This window comes from Balaenoptera physalus (assembly GCF_965194825.1).
Source record: "Balaenoptera physalus genome assembly, chromosome: 14".
NCBI lineage: Eukaryota > Metazoa > Chordata > Mammalia > Artiodactyla > Balaenopteridae > Balaenoptera > Balaenoptera physalus.
In genome coordinates, this window is record NC_138893.1 from 9,662,777 (window position 1) to 9,686,981 (window position 24,205).

The following is a 24,205-nucleotide window of genomic DNA, read 5'->3' on the forward strand; positions in this document are numbered from 1 at the left end:
TGCTCCAGCTTCCCAGAGCTTGACTGCTCATGGCACTGAACATCCATGGACTTTAGATTCCTCATCTATCAAATGGAGATGATAATAATTCCTACAGCTCATGCATTAAATGAGATAAACGATGTGAAAGCATTTTTGTCAAGTCTTATGTAAATGTTATTTAATGATGTTAGGTTTTACATTTATTTTTTTTTAAGTAGACTGGGAAAAAAAGAATCCCCATGTCATCTGGCCTCTGTTGACACCGCCTAGCTCACCAGCTTTTCTACTGCTCCTCACTGCCCACACTTGTCCCTAGAACACTAAGCTCAATGCCGCCTCAGGACCTTTGCACCAGCTAGTTCTGTCCCCTGGAGTCCTCCTTCCTCAGATCTCCACATGGTTGGCTTCTTTGCATGATTTAGACCTTGGGGCACCTTCTTAGCTAAAGCAGCATCCTTTCCCTGCAGGCAAAACCCACTGTGCTCATTTATTTTCCTCAAGGCACCACCACCATATGAAATTACTTATTTGTGTTTATTGTCTGTCACTCCCAACTAGTATATAAGCTCCAAGAGGAAAGGGATGTAGATGTCTGATGTCACCACTTCATTCCAGGCACATAGTAGGCACTCAATAATGTCTGCTGAGTAAATCAAATGAATGAAGAATGGGACACAGAGAAATAGTCAAATTAGAAACCTCTGGGCAGCCTGTGAAGAGCTATCTAGAGATTTTCAGACGAACTGCAAGTTTTTTAGTGCTGAGTATATACAAGGCAGAAGAAAGATGACTGGTTGCTATGGAGACAGAGTACACTGAGTACCACAGAGATTATCCACATGAGCTTTAGAGGCGTGCCGACCGTCAATACAATCTACACTGTGCAGGTGTGCAGCTTGGACAGGTTACTGAGCTTGCTAACGCCATGGCCTCCCTCTCTGAACAGGGAGAGCGATACCTATTTCATAAGGTTGTTGAGAGGATTAAATGATATCATCCCTTAAAGCCTCATCCTAGTGCATGATAAGTATGCAACAAAGAATTAGTAACTGCGGGTAAGGAATCATAACCAACAGCCTTTTTTAAAGCAGTGGTTCTCAACCTTGGCCAAAAAATGGAACTCTCTGACCCTCCTTACCCTGCCCCTCCTGCAGAGATTTACAAAATCCTGATGTCTGGTGCCACCCACGAGACCCTTATTTATTTGGTCCAGGGTGCAGGCAGGACATGGGAATTTTTTTTAAGCTCTCCTGACAATTCTAATGTGCAGTCAGGGCTGAAAACCATTGCCTTAAAGACATCTACAGAGTAAGTTCTTAGTCAGAAGGGCCTGCCAAGAGTAGATTTTGGAATGACAGCTACTTCTCTTTGAAAGATACCGTGTCTGCTTGGTGATTAGGAGTCTGTGGATAGATAATACTTCCCTACACTCACAAGCAGAAGAATGGATTTTCCTACGGGGCTTTTTTTGCCCCTCTCCCCCTATTCTTCATTCTCTCTCTCACACACATTTTACATCAAACCTTAAAGAAGAGTTCAGAAATCAAGCATGTTCATCGACAAGGTATGTCTATGTCATTTAAAGCAAAGTAAGAAACAGTTTGTGTCCAGTGATGCAGTGTCTAACTCTCAAGTTTGAGGCTGGCAGGTTATAAAATGCTGGTCAATTAACAGTTAGTTGGAACAAGACGCAGAATTCACAAGGGTCATGATTGGTTGAGCCTAGAAAATGGCTTCAGTCAGGATGTCAGCAGTGGATCACAGATTGACTTAATGTATCTCCCTGCAGGGGACGTGCCGTTTTATCTTGTACGTCCTGGCTTTTCAAGAGCTATTACCACACGGGTGTTTTCCTCCAAAGTGCTCAGTGCCACTGCTGGCTCTCAGATCGTTTATAATAATGCTCCTCACGATAACTAGGTCTTGAGTTAGCTCAAACAATTAAATAGTAAACATTTTATATTGGCAGCTTTGCAAACAGCAAAACATTGTGGTTCTAAAATAAAATAACTGTCTCCTAGGTGTCTATTAATTATGAGATTTGGAAAATACCAACAAGTGTCAAAAGTACGGTCAAATACTTCTGTAGTTATGTTTGTTAAGGGTGTAAATTCATGCTTTTTTCTGTGTATGGTGTCCGATGTGGTTGGAAATAAATATATTTAAAATGCCAGTTTACGGCTTTGAGAAATCACTGGGGTGCCCACACACCACACAACTCATCAGAGGTAGTTATTTGCTATGAGCTGGAAAATGATGAAGAATTATTTTTATCTATTAAGAAACTGACCCAAGGGCTTTTGGTGGGTGTTTGATCTCTTAACCAAAGGGAAAAACAATATGGTTTCATTTTCCCTCTCTGAAATACCCTTTTAAGAAGACATCAAGTTGCTAACGTCACTGGGGAGGCTAATTGACAAACTGGATGGATCTTGGCTAGTAAACCACGCAGGGCCATTCTGTCATCAAACAAAACTGGAGTGTAGAAGGCACGTTTAAAAAAAAAGAAACACACATAAGAAAGGACCCAGGTTAAAATTCAACATAGAATTTTACATGAATTCTGAAATTATGTGACACAAACATATTTACTAAGTGTCACTTTATGGACCTAATTTGAAAAAAATGAAAATCCTATTGTACATTCACTTCTATGGGGAAATTAGGTTTAGATTAAGCAAGTGCTGAATTATACAAGGTCGTCAGAAAAGTCAGTCTTGAAAAACAGGTAACTGTGGAGAACAGGTGGGGAGGCGGGGCATGGTCCAGGTGATAAATACCGCCACCAGAAGGGAGAACAAGAAGAGGTTTTTAACTTTACTATTTCGGAGTTTTGCATTTTTTGTTTGTTTTTATAACTGAGGCTTATTCCTTTAATGCCCAAATGTTTTCACTTTGAAAAATTGCCTGAAAACATTGTAAAACTTTAATGTCTCCTGGGGGCTTGCTTCTGTATTCAATGGTTCCACCCAGGGGGCTTTGCTTTTCTAGTAGTAGCTGATTCTGAATTGTACTCTTATTCTCTCCTTGATTACAAACTGTCATTTCTCACTCTGGTCAATTCCCTCCTTCTATCCTAGAGCCCTCCGTTCTCCCCATATTCCTTATTTTAACCAGATATAAACTGGATTGCAGGTAACTAAGGTTTTCAAATTGCAAGAATTAAATAAAAGCCAGGCTCTGAGTTAAGGCTTGACCAAGGGCCTGATGCGGGGAAAGCAGCAAGCTTCTGGGAAAGGTGTTTCAGCGGCTCGGAGGCTGACTCTGTGGGAGTCGGGGTGGACCTTGGCTTTGTTCCAGATGGAAACTCTGAGCTGGAAGCCTGACCTTCACCCCCATGTGTGACACTCAGATATTCAACGCGTGTGCTACTCAGGCGATGCGTCTGACCAATAGAGAGGCAGCCTGGTCTGGTAGCTGGTGGGGACGGGAGTGTTGGGTCTAGCCTGGGGCTTGACTCCCACTTAGGACCTATGTGATGGGGCACCAGCCACGGGACCCAGGGCTACTTCTGTTGCATCCACCTGGTGAAGAAAATAACTGGACCCACAGAGTTGTCATGAACGCTTTTTTTTCTGAGTATATCTCTAAAAGTGCTTGAAGGGGGCCTGGTACATGGCAAATGCTAAATTAGTGTAAGTAAAACAATAAGATAAATATTACTTAGGTGGCTACTCTCATTCAAAGAGGAAATATAGGGATCTGCTTTTGCCCTTTCTTCCAAGAGCAAAGCCAATAAGTCAATGTCTCTCATTTGCTTGTTTATGGGAAAAAAACCCCAAACCCAACCAAACACCTGTACACTCCTCTGGGCAAAGCAAAGCATCGTGCTGGGTGGTACAGCTGTTGACTTCAGCAGTACAATTTCTGCTCTCAGTAATATTACCTGTTATCACTGTGAAAAGTTTATTCTCTTTGAAAATCTTCCATTTTATTTTGACACAGGTAAAAATTTTTAGAGACAACCCGAAATTTGATTACTCCATTAATGACCTTAACTCATAAGAGTCTTTGAACGGTTTATAGATATTCCTTAACAACTTACTTGATTCATTCTCATTTTAGCTGACGTTTCACATTAGAGTGCAGGGTGTTAGTCTTTAAAAAGTTTAAATGTAGATTTTTTTCAATTAGAAAAGAAATATGTACTTGTCACAGAAAATCTAAAAACTCAGATGAGCATATGGAAAAAAAATTTCATGTTCTCATCACCCAGGCCCATCACAGTTAGCCTTTTAGGGATTTCCTTGGTTATTTTACCACGTATTGTATGTATTTGCCTACACTGGATCATTTGTTATATATACATTTGTATATACAGATTAAAGTTCTGGGGGTAGATTTTTCTGATACCCACTCACGTTAGAAATTTTTAAAATATAGGATAGTGAAAAGATTATTAAAATTGCCTCTGCCTGTATGCAAAGATGCTTTCCCCTCCTCCACCTCACTCAGCTAGGTGCTTCTAATTTGAGCCTGTGTCTGCTGCAGTATTTGTGGAAGAGGGAAAATTATTAGCCCGTGGCCTTAACCTCTAGTAGGGGTAGATTCTGGTCCAGAGAAGGTGAGTTCCATTGGGTGCCTGGATGGGACCCCAGACATTGGGCCTGTCCCATGAAACCTGGTAGGTAAGCGCCACCGGAAGTTCTCCTGGCCCAATTTCTCCTGGATTTCTCTAATCACAGAAGGACAGGAGCTGAACTGGAACCAGAATCCCAAATTCTGTCTTCCAGAACTATACCTTTGCCATTTGGCCTCCTTAGAGAGCCTGGCACACAGTGGGTCTTCAAGAAATAAAAATCTGTTGCATGACAAAAAACCACCTGGAATCTCACCACCCAGAGATAAAACTGCTGCTAACATCATGTTTCTAAGGGAAAAAAGTTGATTATGCACCACAAGTTCTGATTTTCAGCATTGTTACCTGGGCACAGCCTGGGATTGATGACAGATTATCCTAAGGCTTTTATGAGTCACCAACCCTTCCTTAAAAAAGAAACAAACAAACCCCTGATGAATCGGGCCATTCAATAGGTGTTTTGAAAGACATTTTAAAATGTTGGTGAGTTTTTGTTTTTCCTAATTATTATTTTGGTAGCTTATTTTAATGCTCACTCCATATTTTCCCCATGATTAATTAATGAGGAATCTAAACATTGCCAGAGTTTCTATCTTACAATAAAGAATAAAAAAGGCAGGAGGGGATGAGGCAGGGGAGACAAACTTTAAATGTTTCTTGGTTAAACACACTAGAAGCAGAAAACGGTGGGCACCAGCACATGGTCTAACGTCAGGAGGGGCCCCTTTGGCTCCCTAAGTGCCGGAGGAGGGAAGCGGGCAGCAGGTGGCTGAGCAGCCCTTCCCACGTCGACTCAGTTTGCCTACATCCCATTGTTCGTTTCCACCTGGCAAAGCTCTCCGCCAACACTGTGGCTCCCAGAACTCAGAGGGAGGGAGGGTCAGTTCGACCCTCACCTGATCCTAAACCCGTCCACTTGAGCAGCCTGCTGTACCCCGCCCAAGCAAAGGAGGGTTAACACAGAGAAAATACTCTCTGAAGGCTTTTGTGAAATCCTGTAAGATTTCTTTGCACTTCACTGTGGTGTGTGGTTGGAAAGCTTCTCTAGTGTGTAATACAGATTTTGAAAGTTAATGATAAACATCTCAAATGATCTCGAATTTAGCCACACTAGCTATCACTGAAGCCCAGATACCTTTAGAGTCAATCATTTACCTGAAAGGGGATCTCCAGTACTGTCTGGAAAGCCATTTTCTTCTCCCTTAAAAAACAAAAAGCAATCTTCGTTAAAACCATACCCATACATGATTGGAGATGTTATCAATTTTTCAATTTAGTTAAATTTCCACCAAAAACTGTCGGTGGGGGAAGGAGGACGGAGCTTAAGAATGGTATTTTAATGGGTAGTAAGGCAGACAGAGAAAGACAAATATCATATGGTATCACTTATATGTGGAATCTAAAAAAATGGTACAAATGAAGTTATTTACAAAACAGAAATAGAGTCACAGTTGTAGAAAAACAAACTTATGTTTACCGGGGGGAAAGCAGTGGGAGGGATAAATTAGGAGATTAGGATTGACATATACACACTACTATATGTAAAATAGATAAATAATAAGGACCTACTGTATAGCACAGGGAAGTCTACTCAATACTCTGTACTTACCTATATGGGAAAAGAATCTTAAGAAGAGTGGATATATGTATAACAGATTCACTTTGCTGTACACTTGAAACTAATACAACGTTGTAAATCAACCATACTCCAATAAAAACATTTTTAAAATGGGTAGTGAATGATGTGTCTCTCCCTAGAATATAAGCTCCTGGAGGGCAGGGGCCCTCGCCTATTTGCTCTCCATGCTGGATCCTCAGTGGCCAGAACAATGCCCAGAACACAGGAGACACTCAACACATGTTTGTTAAATGAATTACTGTCCTTATTTTTAAAAGAAGTATAAGTGCACATAACAACATGCTACTGTTTTTTTTTTTTTTTAATTTCACATTATGGACTATTTCCCTTATTTTATTTCCTATTTACTTTTTGTTGGGCTTGTTGTTTGTCAGTCCAGGTTATAATTCTTTCCTGTATCTATTATACTTTTTAAGTACATATTACAAAGCAGCAAAGAGAAACCGTTAAAAAGCAGCGACCAATTCCCTTGAGAGGTAATTGTGTTTCTGCCTGCCTGAGGTTCCATTTTTACAACCAAGGCCATGTTACAAGATACACTACCTGGAGGGATTTACCTGATCTTCTTGTAGGGTGTGTGTGTGTGTGTGTGTGTGTGTGTGTGTGTGTAAGGGTTTTCAATGAAGTCAGCAGAGGAGACCGACCCTAGTATATGTCTATGTTAACTCCACCTTTATAAAACTAAAATCTCTCAGCAGCTAACAGTACCCCCTCCATCCCTAGTATTGCAGAAGAAGCACTAAGAGTTGGGTCAAAGCCCTGGGTGTAAGTCCAGCTGCACTCATAACCTCAGGCACATCACTCACCAGCACCGGCTTCTGATTCCCTATTTGTACATTGAGGTGGCTGATAGATTCGCTTATCGCTAAGATGCTCCACATTCTCAGGTCTCTGAAAGTTTCACCCTTAATGATGTGCTAACTTCCTGGTGTATCAAACATTTTAGACAGTCTCTTCCTCTTAATCCCCTAAGAAGCCTTTCTCCTCGCTCCGAGCTCATAAATTCCCACGTCTCGGCAGTGCACAGACACTGGTCTAATTACAGTCCTATTTTTTTTCACACAAGAAGTATTCCTATGTCTCACCAGCTAGATTTTGTCCTCTGACTCATCTCAATACTGTTTTTGTTTGAGTTCTGTTCCCTCCCACTGTCCTCACTAGTACAAAAAGCAAACAGTTCACCATAGGTATATACAGTTTGTAAGAGTTTGGGCAGTTTCTAAAAGAACAAAAATTCCTCTCTGCAACTTTTTACTTCTGCAAGGCGAAACCCAGAAGCTCCGAGATGTTAAGGCCACTATTCATTATTCACCCGGTCGTGTGGAGACCTGCCTTTTCGCATCTGCGCGACTCCAGCAGGACCAGGCAGGCTTGCCTTCCCATCAACACGGTCACGGTTCTGCTCACTGAGTTGGAAACTTGCGCGGAAGAAGCAAAAACAGGACCTTCAGTGTCGAGACACACAAATGTGAGCACTTGACGGATTTTTGTGGTACTAACGAGGTCCTGCTAAAACATGAACTATCCTTTAAGTAAAGACCATGTTACACGGCATATCTGACTTGATTTCTCATCATCTGGAGAAAATGTTACCAAAATCAGTGTCTGGCCAGACTCATCCCCCTGATGCAGACGAGGGACATGACTCAGAATTACTTGTGAAGGTTGATGGGGACAGAATTTAGATCTGCAATCTCTATTCTTGCTCTGATTATTATGTTATGCTACTTTTTAGATTAGTTTTGTAAGAGCGAAATCAGAAAAGACTGATTTTTGTGGTTTTTAGGGTCTTACTGAAACCTCATTCATCAACTCTTTTCTGAGTAGCTAATAGGTACAAGCTCCTTCAGGGGAATCCACCTACAAAGATAAAAGGACCTGAACCCTTGACCTCAAGGCCTGCCCTCAGATATGCTGGGGAAACAGAGTCGCACACGAGTAACTAAAATACAAGGCAGAAGACCGTGCATTTCAATAGGAAGGAATAGATCAAGTCAGAGGGCAGAGGTTTCTTCCAACAAAACCACCCAGAGGAGCTTTCTTCAAATCAGAGGCATCTGAGATGAGCCTTGATGAGGGTCTGGAGAGTGGGGACGGGGAGGAAAGGGCATTTAGCCAGAGGTTCATGTGAGCCCCAAAAGAATGGAAACAGATGGGGCCCCTGTAGGGTGTTTTGTCTGAAGCAAAGGCAGTGAGGGGGTGATGGAGGGAGATGAGGTGGGAAAAATGGGCTGAGGCCTGAACGCCAGTCTCAGGCGATGGGAGTCGCTAAGGGGCTCTCACCAGAAGCAGGGCATCCTCGCAGCTGTAGAGGATCAGAGCGGGAACACGCGCCCAGCTGCGCGGTGGAGGGATACACGGGTGGTCAGGGACAGTGGGGCGGCCAGGCGATTTGATGGAGGCGGGGGAAGCATGACTGACTCAAAGGCAAGGATTATGAGGCCCCCAAACCACTCCTCTGGGAGAGGAAGGGATAAAGCTAGAGCCACGGCAGGGATACAGCCAGGACGTGGGCAAGTGAGCGGAGGTGAGACGAAGAGCGAGTCTGGAAGATGAGACGGATGAGACAAGATCTCGGCAGGAGCTGAGGATGTCTCTGGTCCTTGGGAGAGGCCGGGGCAGGAGACAGAGACATGGATGCTGACATGGTCACGGGAGAAGAGACAGGCCGCGGAGGGCATGCAGTGAGGTCACAACCTCAAGGAGGACCCAACGGCCTACATTTCGGGGGCGAGGGAGGGAATGAGAAAGGAAAGCAGAGGAGGCAGGTCGGAGAGGAGGAGAGAAAAGGTCAGGGCTCCAAGGGCCACGTGAAGATACGGTTTGGCGAGAAGAGTGGTTTCTGAAAGCAGCTCTAGCAGAGCGGTGGGAGCCAATGCACCGCTTCTAGCTGCTTCATTTTCTCCTGTCTTTGAAGTCTCGGCTTAGACATCACCAGCTCTAGGAAGCTTCTCCAAACTCTCAGTCTGGGTGACGGGCCCTGGCTGCTCCCACAGCATCCTGGACCTGCCACCCCCCAGGGCGCTCGTTACACTGGGTGGGGAGGTTTGCAGTATCTCTTCTGCACTAGACTCTAGATTACGAGGCAAAGGGTCTCGTCCATGCTGTCCCATAGTGATTAACACACGTCTGAGACAGATAACACAGAAGATGTGCGGGAGGGGAAGTGAGGGAGGAAGGGAGGAAAATGTGGGAGGGAGGGAGGAAAGAAGACTTAAATCCAGCCCAGGCTCTGAGTTCTCCAGACCCGAGGATGTTGCTCTTCACGCTGCGGTCCTTACCCCTCCCCGATTCCCTCCCACCCTGCTCTCTGGCCTCATCTCTTTGGTCACCAGTGTGCGCCTCCACCCCCAATCCATCCTTCTCACCTGGCTCCTGTCACTTAGTCACTGTCAACCATCTTAGTGATATGTTTAAAAACACCCTAGATGTGTCCGTCAGCTGTGGGCCTTGCCAGTCCTTAGCTCTGCATGATGCTACTCCACCAGACTTGCTCTAAATGCTCAGTATTGCCGGGGAAAAAGAAATGACAAGCCTCACACATTCATGAGCTCACAAATCTGATCTCAGCTGGGTCCCAGCTGCTTTTTGGTCATTCTTGGCTTCCTTTCAAATTGTCCTTGTCAAGGCCCTGTTAGGTCCTGTTCCAAAGCTCTTCTGTTCAGAGATTTCTGTTCAGAGGACTCGTTTTAATTCTGAGTGAAGTTCAAGTGCAATCTGTTGGTTTTTTTGGAAACAACCTAAATGTCCATCAATAGATGAATGGATTAACCAAATGTGGAATACTAGTCACCCTTAAAAAGGAAGGAAATTCTGACACATGCTACAATAAGGATGAACCTTTAGGACATTATGTTAAGTGAAATAAACCAGTCACAGACATACAAATACTATATGATTCCATTTATATGAGTTACCTAGAGGAGTCAAATTCAAAGAGACAGAAAGTAAAATAATGATTACCAGGGAGTGGGGCAAGGGAGAATGGGGAGTTAGTGTTTAATGGGGATAGAATTCAGTTTGGGAAGATGAAGAAGTTCTGGAGATGGATGCACAACAATGTGAAGGTACCTAATGCCTCTGAACTGTATACCTAAAAACGGTCAAGATGGTAAATACTGCATGTGTATCTTACCACAGGGGTCCCCAACCCCTGGGCCACGGAACGGTACTGGTCTGCAGACTGTTAGGAACCGGTCCACGTGGCAGGAGGTGGGCAGTGGGCGAGTGAGCAAAGCTTCATCTGCCGCTCCCCGTCGCTCACATTACGGCCTGAACCATCCCCGCCCCACCCCCACCATCAGTGGAAAAATTGTCTGCCACGAAACCGGTCCCTGGTGCCAAAAAGGTTGGGGACCACTGTTTTACCACATAAAAATTTTTAAAAATCTCCTTAGGAAATCTGAAGGTAACCACAAAGTTGAACACCAATGGTTTATATATCCAAGTAGGCTAAAGAAAACCCCCATTTTGTAAAACCTTTCCATTGTGAATACGGGGGAATTGCCTTGTATTTGGGCAAATTTGTTAACCACTGCTGAGAATTCTTTGAGTAGAAAGTTGGCTAGGTGACACTAATTTTGCACTTTGGTGAGTTAATCACCTGGCCGTCGGGTCCCATTTCTGCTTAGGGAGCTGCAGGAACCAGGTGCTGAACAAGAGTCCCCCGTGGAGACTTACACGTGGTGATTTCACACCAGGCTCCGAGCAGCAGCAACCCCAGGGCCAAGAAGACACTCGGGGGAAAGCTCTCAACTCAGAGATGAACATGTACTCCGTGTGCCGTCCACACGGGGGGATGGACTGATGGGCCGAACATGCTGACAGACTGATGGGGAGGGTACTAACCAGCACCAGATTGATGGGGCCAGGTACCAGGTTTCTGGGAAATGTGCTCTTCTGGACTGTTCGGTTCATCTTTAAATGTCTATGCTTAGGGACTTCCCTGGTGGTGCAACAGTTAAGAATCCACCTGCTGATGCAGGGGACACAGGTTTGATCCCTGGTCCGGAAAGATCCCACATGCCACGGAGCAACTAAGCCCGTGCGCCACAACTACTGAGCCTGCGCTCTACAGCCCACGAGCCACAACTACTGAGCCAGTGTGCCACAGCTATTGAAGTCCGCATGCCTAGAGCCCGTGCTCCGCAACAAGAGAAGCCACTGCAATGAGAAGCCCGCGCACCACAACGAACAGTAGCCCCGCTCACCGCATACTAGAGAAAGCCCGCGCACAGCAACGAAGACCCAACGCAGCCAAAAATAAAATAAATAAATTTATTTTTAAAATGTCTATGCTTAGCTAACTAATAAAGAGCCCCATCTTTATAATTTTGCAAACTAAGGGGAGGATTACAGTGGGAAAGCACTCAACAGGTTGGTTAATCTGACTGTAGCCTAAATCTGGTTGGAAACCACCATGAAGACCAAAGTTATCACTGCCCACCTGGTGGCAGCAACCTACACGACAGACAAAGAGCCTGAGAAGAAATGCCTCCCTTGCAAATGACTTAACACCGAATTACTTAACTAGCTGCTTTGGGAGAACAACCAATGTTAAAGCTTAATGTCTCTGCTTTATGAAAATATTTTAGTAAATGGCTTTCAAAATAAGATTTTAAATGCCTGAGTGTGCCAGAGTAACAGGGCTTATATAGCATGTATTTAGACTATTCTAAATCTTCTCCCATCACTCAGCCAGTGCAACTCAAGCACCTTTCAACGCTATGAATTCCCAAGACAGACCCAACATCTGTGTAACTCTTCTGAATGTGTTTACTGATTATCCACTTCTAAACATTAGGACTAGACTATGTCTAGTGTAGGGTTTTTCTAAGCAATTTATACTCGATATTTTTTTGTTTGTTTGTTTTTTGGCTGCTTCATTGTTGCGCGTGGGCTTTCTTTTAGTTGCGGCGAGCATGGTCTACTCTTCGTTGCAGTGCGCAGGCTTCTCATTGCGGTGGCTGCTCTTGTTGCAGAGCACGGGCTCTAGGCGCATGGGCTTCAGTAGTTGCGGCTCGCGGGCTCTAGAGTGCAGGCTCAGTAGTTGTGGTGCACGGGCTCAGCTGCTCCGCGGCATGTGGGATCTTCCCGGACGAGGGCTCGAACCCGTGTCCCTTGCACTGGCAGGTGGATTCTTAACCACCGCACCACCAGGGAAGCCCTATACTCAATTCTTTTCCTGCAAATTAATTACTATTGTAGTAACTGTTTACTTTCATTTTTATTTTTTACTGAAGTATAATATACATATAGAAAACTGGACATATCTATTTATTTGAAAGTATACAGGCATAGCCTGGAGATATTGCAGGTTTATTTCCAGACCACCACAATAAAGCGAGTATCTCAATCAGGCAAGTCACACGAATTTTTTGGTTTCCCAGTGCATATAAAAGTTATGCTTACACCATCCTGTAGTATTAAGTGTACAATTGCACTCTGTCTAGAAAACAATCTACATACCTTAATTTAAAAATACTTTACTGCTAAAAAATGCTAACCATCATCTGAGACGTCAGCGAGTCATAATGTTTTTGCAGTAGTAACGTCAAAGGTCACTGCTCCCAGATCACCATCACACATATGATAATAATGAAAAAGTTTGAAATATTGCAAGAATTACAAAATGTGACTGAGAGACACGAAGTGAGCAAATGTGGTTGGAAAAATGGCGCTAACAGACTTACTGGATGCAGGGTTGCCCCAATTTGTAAAAAACACAATATCTGCAAAGCGCAATAAAGCCAAGAGCAATAAAACAAGGTCTGCCTGTATTCCAGCAACTGGCTTTTAGAAATGTGTTTCAGTCAGGATACATTCATGAAGCACCTACTCAGTGTTGGCAACAATGCAGACCCCTGATACTGCAAGGTTACGATCCAGTAATGGGACAAAGACACGCACATAAACATCGATACCACAAGGAATAACGTGTGAAAAAGGCACAGACCGAGTGCCAAGGGAGCACAAAGGTGGGCAGGAACTCGAGTGAGACCTCAGAAACAGGGCAAGTTTCACTGAGGATGAAAGAATTAAATCTGGAAGAATGGGAATTTGAAATGAATGTTATGGTGCTTTGCTAGGATGAGAGCAAACCTGTGGGTTTGTGTACATTTAGTTCTTTCTTCTCTTCAACGAGTTTTCTATCCAATTACAAGGAAGACCTGCTACTTTTGGAGTTGAAGTGAAGGTCAAAGACTGCAGTGGCTGTTCCTGTGACTTCAAGGCAGGGACACTCAGGTGTAATTTCATACCTTGGCTATGGTTTCAAAGATGAAAGAGGGAGGGGTTTTCCCTATGGGGGTGAAGTATAGTTGGTTATTGTTCAGAAATATCACAAAGTATTTTATAGGAGATTATGGCCTATGTTTCTGCCTATGTTTCTGTCATTCACAAATCCTGGGCCGGAGGATACAAGCAACGCTGGAGCACAGACCAATCGAAGGTTCGAGATGAGGAAGTGCATTCGTGAACTCTTTATTTCAGTCTCTGATTTTCCTGTGCTGCATAATTGTGTGCTAGTTGAAGAAAGACCACCTGGCTTCAAGGGCCAATATATGAAAAGTTTACTGAGCCGAAATACCACCTAAATGTCTGGATGATTTAGTCCATCAGTTTTCTTTGAAGAAAATACCAAACACACACACAAAATAACAAGTATTCAAAATCATATCGTTTTTCAAAAAAGCAACAAGAGATACAAAAACCTTTTTCTCCTAATCTCTCATCCCAGCTCCCTCCCCAGAGGTTACAACCTGGGGCACATGCTTCCTCGGTCCTTACTGACAGCCACACTCGCAACCTATATAGAGATGTTGTTTAGCCCCAAACCGTACTAGTCTACAACTTGGTTTATTTGTTTAACAATATATTCTGAGTATCTTTTAAGGTCAGTGGTCTCTCCTCTTTTCAATGGCTTAATAGTATTACACGTGTCAAAGTACCAAAATTCATTCAACCACTTCCTACCTATGTGCATGTAAGATACCCACAACTCTCCTCTGTTTCAAACACACTCTGCTGTGATGTCTGTGAGATCAAGTCCTTAAAGTGGGACCACTGGATCAATGGGTAATAGATGGCTGCCAAATAATTTCCTGAAAGTTGTATCAATTTACACTCTCAACCGTGTATAAGGGCAGCTGCACCCTGAAACCCACACCAACTGGAACTTTAAGTGAAATTCTAGCCCACTTGTGAAATTCAAAGGCCACTTGTGAAATTCTAGCCCACTTGTGAAATTACAGTCCACAGGGCCCTGAACAATAATGAGAATAGAAGCCGTTAGGTCAATTAGAGCAGATAAAGTAAAGGATCCCCGTGCCAATTTAATGATTAATAAACAAACTTCTCTTTATGCTGCTCTCAGGGAAACAACTACCAAGTGCTAGGAAGCAGGCATTTTTGCCCTTTAGCTTGTACCTGTCTTACCACATTTTCTTTTGACTTGGTCCCAAAGTAGAAATAAGTCAAAGACACAGGCATGAATAGACTCTATCAAATTAGAGTACTATGATTTTTCTTTTAAAATTTCATTTCTGGAAAGCGATCTACAGATTCAACACAATCCCTATCAAACTACCAATGGCATTTTTCACAGAACTAGAACAAAAAATTTCACAATTTGTATGGAAGCACAAAAGACCCCAAATTGCCAAAGCAATCTTTAGAAAGAAAAACGGAGCTGGAGGAATCAGGCTCCCTGACTTCAGACTATACTACAAAGCTACAGTAATCAAGACAGTATGGTACTGCCACAAAAAAAGAAATATAGATCAATGGAACAGGATAGAAAGCCCAGAGATAAACCCACGCACACACGGTCACCTTATCTTTGATAAAGGAGGCAAGAATATACAATGGAGAAAAGACAGCCTCTTCAATAAGTAGTGCTGGGAAAACTGGACAGCTACATGTAAAAGAATGAAATTAGAACAATCCCTAACACCATACACAAAAATAAACTCAAAATGGATTAAAGACCTAAATGTAAGGCCAGACACTATAAAATTCTTATAGGAAAACATAGGCAGAACACTCTATGACATAAATCACAGCAAGATCCTTTTTGACCCACCTCCTAGAGAAATGGAAATAAAAACAAAAATAAACAAATGGGACCTAATGAAACTTAAAAACTTTTGCACAGCAAAGGAAACCATAAACAAGATGAAAAGACAACCCTCAGAATGGGAGAAAATATTTGCAAATGAAGCAACTGACAAAGGATTAATCTCCAAAATCTACAAGCACCTCATGCAGCTCAATATCAAAAAAACAAACAGGACTTCCCTGGTGGCGCAGTGGTTAAGAATCCACCTGCCAATGCAGGACACACAGGTTCGAGCCCTGGTCCGGGAAGATCCCACATGCCGCAGAGCAACTAAGCCCGTGCACCACAACTACTGAAGCCTGCACACCCCAGAGCCCTGTTCCACAACAAGCGAAGCCCCAACATTGAGAAGCCCATGCACCACAACGAAGAGTAGCCGCCGCTTGCTGCAACTAGAGAAAGCCCATGTGCAGCAACGAAGACCCAAAAGACAAAAATAAATTAATTAATTAATTGGAAAAAACCCAAACAAAGAACCCAATTTGAAAATGGGCAGAAGACTTAAACAGACATTTCTCCAAAGAAGATATACAGATTGCCAACAAACACATGAAAGGATGCTCAACATCACTAATCATTAGAGAAGTGCAAATCAGAACTACAATGAGGTATCACCTCACACCGGTCAGAATGGCCATCATCAAAAAATCTACAAACAGTAAATGCCGGAGAGGGTGTGGAGAAAAGGGAACCCTCCTACACTGTTGGTGGGAATGTAAATTGGTGCAGCCACTATGGAAAACAGTACAGAGGTTCCTTAAGAAACTAAAAATAGAACTACCATACGACCCAGCAATCCCACTACTGGGCATATACCCTAAGAAAACCATAATTCAAAGAGAGTCATGTACCACAATGTTCACTGCAGCTCTATTTACAATAGTCAGGACACGGAAGCAACCTAAGTGTCCGTCGACAGATGAATGGATAAAGAAGATGTGGCACATATATACAATGGAATATTACTCAGCCATAAAAAAAATGAAACTGAGTTATTTGTAGTGAGGTGGATGGACCTAGAGTCTGTCATACAGAGTGAAGTAAGTCAAAGAGAAAAACAAATACCGTATGCTAACACACACATGTGGAAGCTAAAAAAAGAAAAAAAAAAAGGTTCTGAAGAACCTAGGGGCAGGACAGGAATAAAGACACAGACATAGAGAATGGACTTGAGGACATGCGGAGGGGGAAGGGTAAGCTGGGACGAAGTGAGAGAGTGGCATGGACATATATACACTACCAAATGTAAAATAGCTAGTGGGAAGCAACCGCATAGCACAGGGAGATCAACTTAATGCTTTGCGACCACCTAGAGGGGTGGGATAGGGAGGGTGGGAGGGAGATGCAAGAGGGAGGAGATATGGGGATATATGTATACATATAGCTGATTCACTTTGTTATACAGCAGAAACTAACACAACATTGTAAAGCAATTATACTCCAATAAAGATGTTAAAAAGAAAAAATAAATAAAATTTCATTTCTGGGAAGTTCATTATAGAAAAAAGGGACTCAAGGTCCTGAAATGACGACTGTGGTTGGGTGGCATGAATTTGTAGTGGGAAGAGCAGTTTGCATTTCATCATTTTCTCCAGGAATCAAAAACAGAGAAAGGAGGTGGTCCTGGTCCACCTAACCTAGGGCTGGGCAAGGCAGCTTCCACCCAGAATCAGCAAGAGCATCACCAAAATGCCTGATGAGTGGAGGCTGTTAGCAGCTAAACTTATGGGCAGAGGGAGTGAGGGGGAGGAAGCAAGAAAACAGACCAGGTTAGGTCACCAATGTGGGAGGGACTGTCCCCAGGGATAAGATGTGATGGTTCCATGGATGGCAGAGCACAGTGAGAAGGCAGGCAGGTCATTGGAAGATACAACCCAGAATAAATAAATGTAGGCTAGAAAAAGTAAGGTGACACAACTTGAGGCACTTAAACACCAAATGGGAGATAGATCATTATCTGTTTTAGGCAAAATTGTCTAAGGTATTAAAAGGCAGAAAGAAAAGATCCACAGCTCTTAAAGACCCTAGTCAAGTTCACCTGGTATTATTCACGTAGGTTTCACTTTCTAATGGTTAGTGCATCTGTTCATTGATTCTAACGTAGCACCTTCCATCACCATGTTAGAGGAGAGATAGTCAACTCTGTAGACTGATGGGAAGGTAGATAAATGGAGCACAAAGGGAGCAGGGAGACTAAGGAGCACAAGGCAAGAGAGATTAGAGACTGAAATTCACAGAATCGAACAGGTGATTTCCATTCTAGCAAAACCAACCCCTCGAAATTCCTTCTCCCTCCTCTAAATGCCCAGACAGCTCTGTCTCAAGAACCAACCTTCTGACAGCCTGTTTAAAGAAAGTGCAGCCTGTTGGACTGGGAGATGGTGACTGCAAGGCTAAAGGGAGTCCCTCTCACCAGAGTTAAAAATGCCAAGTGTAAGGAAATTCCCTGGCGGTCCTAATGCACTTCCATTGCAGGGGGCCCGGGTTCGATCCCTGGTCAGGGAGCTAAGACCCTGCAAGCCGCATGGCACGGCCAAAAAATAAATAAAATAAAATAAAGGAACTTCATAAAATCCAGATCAATAATGTAAAATTCACAACGTTTGCCATCCAATAAAAAATTAATAAACATACAAAGAAGGAGGAAAATCTGATTAATAACTAGGAGAAAATATGTCAATAACAAAAAAAAAAAAACCTTAAAAATACCAAGTGCAGGTTCTGGGCAAAGTTCTCTAGTTTTATCTGGTTCCCCATCTCTAAACTTCACATCAGGGGCGAAGTAAGGAATGACCAAGTATTTCCTAAAAGCAGAACAATCTGATTTTCCCTTAGAGAACAAGCGAAAGGACTCGCCAATCTATCAAACAGATCTTGTTGGAGCTTGAAAGGATTGCTGCATATCCAGAAGGGCAGGTAGGGGCCTGCTGGGCTGACTCACAGAAGATACCATCTACGGCAAGTGCTGGTGGGGTCCATTCCCTGTTATTAAAACACACGTAACTGCTTCGGGTTTGCAGATGGTCTCTGCCAAGGCAATGAGGCTGCTGGACGGGATTTTGCCACCCACCTCTCAGTCCACTTTAAAGACAAGAGCAACCCCTCCATTTACCAATTTTGTTCCAGTAGTGTTTACCCTAGTGCTAGTCTGTCAGACTGACAGCACTGAGAACTGTGGAAAAGCCTGTCTCCCTAGATTTAGGCCAGGCAAGAGGCCCAGCAGCAACTGGTAACACCAAGTGCTACTGATTCAGAAATGCTAGGCATGAGGGGGTGGATGGGGGTGGAGGGATGATGGACAAGGCCCCAGGTCCCAACTCAGCCACTCAACCACTGGCTCAGGTCCCCTCTGTGAGACAACATGATTTCTATGGTCCCCTTCAGCTCTAAAGATGCCAAGTTGTCAATTTGGGCATCTGGGCCCAAACCCACTTTCTAAATGGTCAGGATTAGCAATGCCAAGCCTCCCCTCTGATTTAGTACCAGGAGGCACCAAACTCAGGAGGTAAGGTATATAATATAGACAGGGCTCCGGCCTCTGTTGGAACAGAGGTTGTGCGGGAGAGCTGGGAGGAAGGTGAGAGCCCAGAGGGTATGTGAAGGGCCAAGGCTACAGGGGAGAGTCCTGGCTGAGATACAAAATATGTGTCCTTGGAAATAAAAGACTTCTGTTTCTTCGGTGAATAAATAAGATACAAAGTTAATCTCTTGGGCTGCTACTTTAGCATCAGTTGTTAAAGACACTTTTCTGTCTTGGCTATCATGTTATACTTTGTATAATACTATCAACAGGACCAGCATGCTTGGAGTTTCTGTGGTTTAAAACTGGATGTATGTCCCCTGCCCGCCATTTACTCTGGGTAATATAATGTGGAACTTTAAAAGGCTTGTTTAATTTCGAAGACATCAATTAGCTGTTGATAGGCTTTCGATAGATAAGACAACATGTTTTTTAAAATTTGGTCGTATTTATGACTAGGAATTGACTTTGAGTCCTTACAGCTTGCTTAGTGGAAGAACAAACTGTCAGTGTGGCCTATTAGGTCTAGCCTGTAAATAGAGATGTAAATGTAGTCTAAGGAAATATATAGCCTTATATGGTGGGGACTGACACTTGGACATCCACTATAGCAGTATTGAGAACAGTGAAACAGTTGAAAGAATCTCAAAGTCCCATAATTGGGAAACTCAAGTAACGCTATGGCATAGAATATAACAGGATAGGGGATGGGATGTTTTCCCACTGTCTTAAGAGTTTTAATTTGGGTCCCAAGCTGAGGACAATGGTATGCATACACCCCATGGAGAGGTGCCAGGTAAACCCCAAAGGACCAGCTGAGAAGGGCCAAGAATAGTGGTATGAGCCCCACCCTCAGCTTGTAGAAGAGGAAGAGATTTCTGTGAAGGACTCAGTGGAAGAAGTGAGAGCGGGGGCTGCTTTCCTTCCTCTGCCCATAAGGAGGAAGGGGCAGCTCTCGGCTCCACCCCCCAAGCCAAGTGAAGGGGGCCTCAAGACCACCACTTGTTGGGTTCATCTTAAAAAAAGATGAACTCACTTTTTCCCCACTGCCCAGATAAGCTATTTTCTTATTTTTCGACAGTGGCCCCACTATGCACCTGGTCACCAGCTGGAACTCTCTGAAGCAGATCTCCAACCCTCCCTTCTCCTCAGTCCCAAGTCCTGTCAGACACTGAATCCCTGACATCTCTCCCTCAAAATGTGTTGTTATTACTTGGTTCTTCTTTTCCTTTTTTTTCCAGGCATCATTAGGGGTTGGATGGTGTCCCTCCAAAGACACACATTGGAGTCCAAACCCCCAGTACCTCAGAGTGAGACTGTGATTTGGAGAGAGGCTCTTTACAAAGTTGATCAAGTTAAATGAGGCCAAGAGGGTGGGCGCTAAACCAATATGACTGGTGTCCTTAGAAAAAGGGGAAATTTGCACAGAGACAGGCACACACAAAAGGAAGATGGTGTGAAGAGACACAGGGAGCAGATGGCTGTCTACACACCCAGGAGAGAAACATGGCACAGATCTTTCCCTCACGGCCCTCGGGAGGAACCAACCCTGCCCACACCTCGCTTTCAGACTCACAGGCTCCACGCTGTGACACAATGCATTTCTGCTGCTTAAGGCACCCTCTGTGTGGTGCTTCGTTACAGCAGTCACAGCGAGTGAACACTAACGTCTTGGAATTACAATCCCCGCTCTTCATTCTTCCTTCCACAGCTGCACCGGGGCCCCTGGGATGAGCTTCCTATAACAGCCACTTGGGGTCTCCTGGCCTCAGTCTTTCTTCCTACCCATCCCCTTGACGAGCCACTACAAGGATAACCTTTCTTAAGACTCTGTTTTTATCCCATCATTTCCCAGGGCCTGGAAGATGAAGCCCGTACTTCCAACGTGGCCCTCAAGATTCCTCTAGAGCAGCACCTCCCTCAGTGGCAGTTAGAGAAAACGTTGGCTGTTGGGGTACAGGTATGCCGGGGGTGGGAGAAACAAGCCTTTCTCTGATCGAAGAAGCTTGCTTACCTGTTGAATGAGCTCAGTAAATGTCTTCTCTCTGTCTTTTCCCTCTGTTTCTGTGCTGAGACTCTCTGAGAACCTAAGGGAGAGTCTCTTAGCTTAAACATTCCGACTCAGCTTTCCTTGCCGGAGATTTAAAAACGCCCAATTTCACTGAAAGCTCTAAGTGTGCATCAATGTCCCCCCAGCACCTAGGAGAGTAGTGGTGAGACATTCTTGGACTCAAATACTGGATGGATGGATGGATGGATGGATGGGTGGGTGGGTGGGTCATCATCTATTCGCTTGCAGTCTATTTCCAATTTACCAAACACTGTCATACCACCACCTAGTTCACGAAGGCCTATGGCCTCCCTGCTGTATGAACAGAACAAACTCTTTAGTCCCCTAATATCTTGGCTGGATTTCTTTTTATTTATTTATTTAAAATTTTATTTTATATTGGAGTATAGTTGATTAACAGTGTTGTGTTAGTTTCAGGTGTACAGCAAAGTGATTCAGTTATACATATATATGTATCTATTCTTTTTCAAATTCTTTTCCCATTTAGGTTATTACAGAATCCTGAGCAGAGCTCCCTGCACTATACAGTAGGTCCTTGTTGATTATCTATTTTAAATATAGTAGTGTGTAGAGTCAATCCCACTTCGATGGATTTCTTCCCTTCCTGCCCCATCCAAATGTCATCATTCAAGGCACAATTCAAATTTGACATCAACTAACTCAACTTCTTGCCTTTACATCTAAAACAGAAGTTTCTATCTTTCCCCATCCAACCCTTCTTCTAGTCTTGCCTCTGAAAAAGAGTTGAGGTTCTTACTTTTAAAATGCTAACTCATCTCTCTGTACCTTTGATAACTTTATTTATCTAACATAGGGGCACATATATCTCACCTTCCAGATTACAAATTCCTTGAGGGAAATCAATGTGCTGTGTCTTCTCCACAAGATATTGCTAAGGATGTTATCAATAAACGGTTGCTAAGAAAATTAATCCTCTCTACCTTCCACAGGGAAAACAAATCCCATTAATTATTCCACTTCTCTTTCTTCTCCCTCTTAATTTTTAATCTCTCCACTCCTGGTGATAACTTAGCCTTTAAAATCTGTTGTTTCCCAACCTTAAAAAAAGAAGCTTTTCCTGTATCTTCCAACACCTTCAAATAAAAGTTTACTATTTTTTCCTTGCTACCTTAATGAATTTGACAGAACTACATAAACTTTCTTATCACCCACTCACTCCTTCAGCCTTTTGCAATTATGTTTTTGTCCCTATGATCGAGCTCCTTCCTGAAAGGTCCCAGTAACATCTGAAAGGATAAATCCAAAGGTGTCTTTGTAGGCCTCGCCCTTGACCACAGGATGATGTTGACAGCCCTTTCCTTGGCACGTGAAGCAATGCCCAATCCTGGCCTTTTTCTCTCCTTATTCAACATGTATTTATTGAGACTTTACTGCGTGCTAAGGATGGAGGATACACTTACAAGCCAAAAAACACAGCAGTCCCTGCCCTCGTGGGGAGAGACAATGAAGCCATCAGCAAACATGTAACTATAAACTGGGAAAGTGCTGCAAAGGAAAGTACAGATGCCTCGACCACTGACAGCGTTCTTCTCTGGCCACTCCTCTGTCTGCCTCTGAGCTCCTTTTCTTCCTCTGGCCTCCAGATTGTCCCTCAAGGCTCCATCCTGGGCTCTCCTCTCTGCTTTTCCACAAGGACTCTCTCATCGACAGTCCCATCCTCCCCTTGGGCTTCAAGTGTAACCTCCTGATGCAGGAATCCTAAACCAACCCCCAATGCAGCCCTTCCTATCACACATCTCACATACCCCAAACTCTATAGACCATTATCTCCTTTTTCCACAGCCCACAAACGAACAAACAACTCTCAATCCTAAAAACACACAAATCTTATCGTCCTCCTGAATTCTCTATTGATATTGTTGGTAGCACCCCTCTCCCAACCACAGGCCTAAGACCTGGTCTCATCTTCTCTCCAGTCTCCCAGGGTCCCAGATACGGTCATGGGACCATCCCTTAAGACCACCAATACCTTCCACCTGCCTCTCTCTGGCATTCAAGGCTCTGGGACCCCGGATCCAACAGATCTTCCAGCCTCACTGCCTACAATCTCCCAATACTTCAGCTCCAGGCAAAGTATTTGTCCCTGACTCTTCTCAGAGCCTTTGCTTACAGCATTCCTTCTACCAGGAGTGCTCTCATCCTGCCCTCAGACACACATCCTCGAATCTATTTCTGCTATCAGTAAATATCAGAGGTGACAGTATCATGCAGCCATTCAGATGGATGGTAAGGCCATGTAATAAACTGGACGAAATGTTTGTGAGATAATATTATATAACAAAAGCAAGATATAAAATTGTCTGCAAACAGTTTTAATAATTATCCTTATGAAAAAAATGTATAAGGGAATAAATACATCAATATGACAAAAATAGAGTATTAGAGTGGTGGGATTTTGGATGAGTTTTTTTTGTTTTTCTAGATTCTAAATTCCATTTAGTGTGGTTTTTAAAATATATGTATACTTCAAAATAGTTTTAGATTTACAGAAAATTTGAGAAGATAGTATAGAGCATTCCTGCACACCCTACACCGGTTTCCCTTATTACCAACACCATAAATTAGTATCACACTAATAATACCATATCATACCAATAATTTAATGTGGTTTTTAAGCCTTAAAAAAAAATTACAGTTTGGTAAAACAAAAAAAACAGCATAAACAGAAGAAAATGTCATTTTTTTCATAACTTCTAACTCCAACTTAGCATCCTAATATTTACTGTTTTTCTTATTACCTCGGTTTCCACTTGGCATGGATTCTTGGCTACAAACTGGAATAAATTTTGCTTAACTATCATTTGCCATACATGTGTGCCTGTAGTTAAAGCAGTTGAAATTTTATTGTTTGACAAAGGTTCTGGGAAACATTTTCTATAACATAAAGAACCATGAGGGTGAATGAGACTCTTCACTCCCAATGCAGGGGGCTCGGGTTCGATCCCTGGTTAGGGAACTGGACCCCACATGCATGCTGCAACTAGGAACTCGCATGCCACAACTAAGGAACCCACGAGCCGCAACTAAGGAGCCCACCTGCCACAACTAAGACCCAGAGCAACCAAATAAATATATAAATAAATAAATATTTTTAAAACAAAGAACCATGAAAAAACTTTAAACAGCTGAACCATATCCACATTTAGAATCTAATGCTGTGTACACTGCTTCTCCAGGTCTGGAAGCTCTGCCTGGGGTCTGGTCTCCTCCCCCAACTCCCCTTGGTATATTTCATGTCCAAGAATACCCGGTCTCGGAGCATATGCTCGACGAGT

The 24,205-nt window shown here is 43.3% G+C and overlaps 1 protein-coding gene across 9 annotated transcripts in view; it reads right to left on the bottom strand.

The window, feature by feature from the left end:
* EDARADD (EDAR associated via death domain) overlaps nucleotides 1-24,205 on the bottom strand; it is a 60,948-nt gene that overhangs the window by 15,074 nt on the left and 21,669 nt on the right. For all 9 annotated transcript variants that reach the window (XM_082423158.1, XM_082423151.1, XM_082423152.1 and 6 more), the window contains one exon: nucleotides 5,717-5,762. In XM_082423158.1, coding sequence (XP_082279284.1) covers nucleotides 5,717-5,762 — 46 coding nt within the window. The remainder of the gene's footprint in view (nucleotides 1-5,716; nucleotides 5,763-24,205) is intronic.